General features: G+C 68.4%; 1 protein-coding gene across 1 annotated transcript in view; it reads left to right on the top strand.

The window, feature by feature from the left end:
- The first annotated feature begins 582 nt into the window (after window positions 1-582).
- The window catches only part of EFNA2 (ephrin A2), a 10,105-nt gene continuing 6,496 nt past the window's right edge, over window positions 583-4,191 (top strand). Inside the window, exons 1-3 of the mRNA XM_025042294.1 lie at window positions 583-868; window positions 2,168-2,237; window positions 3,035-3,152. Of these exons, the coding sequence (XP_024898062.1) occupies window positions 583-868; window positions 2,168-2,237; window positions 3,035-3,152 (474 nt within the window). The remainder of the gene's footprint in view (window positions 869-2,167; window positions 2,238-3,034; window positions 3,153-4,191) is intronic.

The raw sequence follows: 4,191 nt of genomic DNA, 5'->3' as shown, positions 1-4,191 counted from the left end.
GTTCAGGGGACAGGGAGCGCGCCCAGCTCCCCCTCGGCGCCTCTGCTGCCGGCTCGGACCCCACACCAAGGAGGGCCGGCTGGGCCACCGCGGAGCCGTCCCCGGTCCCCTGCACAGCCGGCCCCACCGGTCACATGTGGCTTTGATTAAGGCTCTTCCCTGCAGCCGGCCGAGCAGGGAGCCCAGCGGGCAGCGCTTCCGCGGCCCAAGTTTTTGGTTTCAGCTCCGGAATCCCGTCCCCGGCGTGGCCTGTCCTTTGTTCTAGGAAACGCCAAACGCACAAGGAGCCTGCGAATGGGGACAGCCGGGGGTCGCTGGGGCCGCCCGCCGCCCCACCTGCCACAGGGCCAGGCCGCCCGCAGGGTCCCACCAGGGGAAGGAGGCACCGGTCCCGGCCCCACTGGCCGCTCGGCCACCTCCTGTTAATGCCCTGACAGCCCTGCTCTGACCAGCCAGCCACCCGAGGGGAGGCACCGCTGGCTGGGTGCACACCCCAGCCGGCAGGGCGTCTCACCTCCCTCTCCCCTCCCTCCTCCTGCCTGGGGCATCCTGGGTGGGAAGGCACCTCCCTGACATCTAGTGATGGGACTGGGGTCCGGCTGGGTCCAGACTGGGGCTCTGGTCATCGCGGAGGTCAGGGGCTCGGTCAAAGGGGCCACGGAGCCTGGGGACCTCTGGAGAGGTTTGGTGCCCTGGGCAGCCGGACCAGGACCGGCGCCCAGAGATGGGGTGTTCCGGGCACAGGAGGAGGAGGAGGCGTTGGGTCTCGGGGTCCAGGGCGCCGAGCTCGGGGACCGCGGCGCCAGGGAGAGGCGCAGGGTCGGGGAGCACGAGGCAGTCTCAGAGCCAGAGTCGAAAGACAGGCCTGGTCAGGGACATGCGAGGATGGAGTCGAGTCGGAGATGGGTGGGGGCATTCGGGAGACGGGGGCGCAGGGCCAGGGGCCATGCCCGAGAGGGGGTGCCCTGTGAGGGGGCGCTCGCAAAAGGCACCGTGAGGAAGGGACGGAGCCAGGCTGGGCAGCTCGCTCAGGCAGGGGACAGAGGGGCGGTACAGGAGCCAAGGGACGGACGGGCTCAGACAGGGACAGACAGGCACTGTAGTGAGGCCGGCCACCTCGCCAGCGGGCCTGGGACCTGCCCAGAGGCGGTGGGCGGCCGTTTCCCAAACGCACCCTCCTGCCCCGCAGACCATTTCCCGCACACAGGCGGCCGCAGACGTGGCAGAGTGAGCCCCACACCCGCCTCCACGCCATCACGGGGGGTCCCACTGCCTGTCCAGCACCCGGCATCCCCACCAGCCGCCGTCCATCGCCGGCCTGGCTGCTGGTCGTCTCTGGACCTGTCCCCAGCCAGGCCGGCCGCCCTCGCCTGGCCCGGCCACGGGCCGAGTGTAGGGCTGCGTGTGCGTGTGCATGGGGGTTTGTGCACATCTGAGCGTGTGGGGGGTGTGGGGGCTGCAGGGTGTGCCTGCGCATGTCACAGCGTGTTCTCCCCAACATGTGGGGGTCCTGGGGGGCGCCGGGAGGTGCGCATCTGTGTGTCATACACACCTGTTCACGTGGCAGGGTGACGCGTGTGCCGGCGTGTGCATGGCGTGTTTGCACAGATATCTGCGTGAGTGCCTGAGTGCAGGCGTGTGGAGGGTGCATGCGTGTTTGCAGGACCATGTCTGGTGTCTGGACTACACGTGCATGCGTGTGATGGGGGAACGCGTGTCCGTGTGTGGGCTGCGTATTTGTGGGTGTCGTTAGCGTGTCCGCATGTGCAGCCTGGCTCTGGCGGTCCTGGGCCTCACGGATGGCGGCACAGCCAACCCCCTGCCCACCCAGCCGGCTCCTCTCCCAGCTTCTCTGCTAGGGGACATGTCCAGGTCCCCTGGGCCCCATGCTGCCTGTGGTGCAGAGGGGCCATCGAGGTTGAGATCGGGCACCATGCAGGGCACCCACCACCCCCCAGCCCCCCACAGGCCATGTCACCAACGGGGAGGGCAGCTGCCACATCTCCCTGGAACGGCCCAGTGGGGAGCTGAGGGCTTGGGGAGGGTGCTCCCGTGTGGGGTGGGGCCTCCTGGGTCTCAGGGGCGGGGGGCGGGGGGTGCAGCTCTGACGGAGCAGTGCCGCATTTTCGCGTTTTGCCGCGTGAGGCTTTTTTGTTTTGTTTGAAAGAAGCTCGTCCAGCCCGCTTGGGGGGCTTGAAGAGCGAGGCCCAGAAGGTCCGGGGACTTGGGGACAGAAGGTGGGGTCCAGGGAGCGAGCCATGGGGGGACCAGACTCGGATTCGGGGGTCCCGGAACCCTGGGAGTGACCTCGGGTGGGCGGCTTGGATGTTTGGAGCCCCCGCGTCTCCTCTCGAGGCGGCGGCCGGCAGGCTGTGCCCCTCGTGTTGACGGCAGAGCCTGGTGTGGACAGGCCAGGCGCGGGCATGGCCTGCTCCGAGGGGCTCACGGGCCCCCCACAGAGGTGGGAAACCAAGGCAGTCCTGTGGCCGAGAGGAGGGACCTCCAGGCCCCCAAATCCACAGTGACAGCTCCCATCCGAGGTGGGGACAGCAGTGTGGGGACTGGCAGTCGGGAGGTGCCCCCACCTGCTAGGGGCCTGGGCCCCCTCCATCCGGGTCGGAGCTGGGGCATGCAGGCCTCCTGGGGTCTGCTGAGCCAGCAGGGCCCCCCCGGCCCGCGTCCTTCTGCACCATGGAATCCCCGGGCGGCCTCAGTGGAGGCAGAAACCGAGGCCAGGGGCAGAGGCCCAGGACCAGCCATGGGCTCAGCCGGGTTTGGCCGCCTCCTGCCCAGGATGGCCGGGCCAGTGACGGGTTGGCGTCTCCAGCTTTCGGGGCCCCCCGCAGAGGTCCCTGTGAGGTTCACAGGTCCCTCGGGTCACAGGTGGAGGCAGCGCTTGTCCTGGGGGCGGCAGGTGCATTAGCAAGGGGCTGGGAGGCAGGTATTTCCTTCCAGGGGCATCTGCAGGCCCCGGGGCTAGGCCGGATGGGGGTCCCAGCCCTCAGACAGGTTTCCCCCTTTCTGTCCGCCTTAGGCACGGGCGACGTGGCCAGCTGCGCCCCACGGCATCGCTGTGGGGGTTCCTCCCTCGGAAGGTGAATGTGGAAAAAGGCCTAGCTGTGTTCCCCACCTTGTCGGGCAAGCGCCCCACGGCGCCTCCATTTCATGGGTTCGAGAACACGAGTCATCCACGGCCACGGGGCAGCCGGCCCAGTCGGACGTCGTCCCCCTTCCAAGAGGCAGCTAGGTGGGGGGCTGGCTGAGGAGTGTGGGGGACCCTGCACTGCGCACATGCTGGGGGGGTGTGAGGGGTCACCAAGACAGGCGCCCCGGCAGAATGTGCACCCGGGCCAGGGGCCGGGGGCGGGGCCGACTCTGCTCCACCATTCACGGCCACTGTGCCCACCGTCCCCCCTCCTTCAGCTCTGGGGCCCCTACGTCCAGCGTAGCCCCTGTAGCCGCAGGGCCATAACTGCGCTTTCCGACCTGCCATCTTGGGGCTCTCATTGTCCCTGGGGTCCTCCCCCCACCCCCACTGGGCCTCCATAGGGAAACGTGTCCTCGGCACCTCCTTGGAACGCTGGCTTTGGGCGCTGGGGGCCTGCAGGGACCACTCGGGACAGGCGCGCGGGGCCCTGGCGAGCTGCCCGACCACCCCCGTGCCTCGGTTTCCAGTCCGGGAAGGCAGCACAGCCCCCACCCCCGTTTCGGGCGAGATCCCTAATTGGTTGCTTTGCTGGTAGCGTCTAATGACTTGACAGTTGCCCGACTGGAGCTAATTAGCTGCTTGCTGGGTGGCTGTGGGGAGGGGTGTCTGGCAAGGTTGGGGTTGCGGAGGGCGGGTTGTGGAGCCTTGGCAGGCGAGGAGCGGTCCGGGCTGGGAGGGCTGCCTGGAAGAGTAGGCACTGACAGGGTGAGCAGGTGGGGGTGACGGTGTGGCTGGCGGGCTGGGGGGAGCTAGGAGGTCTGAAAGCCTCCAGGAGCCCTCTGTCTGGGAAAGACCCAAGTCAGTCATTAACTTTCTAGTGAGAATTTCGGTTCGTCTCAGCCGCTCCCACGGAGTATTTGCAGATTGGGCTAAGGCAGGAGTGGAGGGACCCGAGGCTTCGTCTGACACGCCCGGCCACCTTGGGGCTCTCGTTGTCCCTGAGGTTTGGGTGTTGGGGCCCTCCCCTGCAGAGGCACCACCCT

This window comes from Pteropus alecto, unplaced genomic scaffold (assembly GCF_000325575.1).
Source record: "Pteropus alecto unplaced genomic scaffold, ASM32557v1 scaffold30, whole genome shotgun sequence".
Taxonomy (NCBI): domain Eukaryota; kingdom Metazoa; phylum Chordata; class Mammalia; order Chiroptera; family Pteropodidae; genus Pteropus; species Pteropus alecto.
This window is presented reverse-complemented; position numbering and strand designations above follow the sequence as displayed.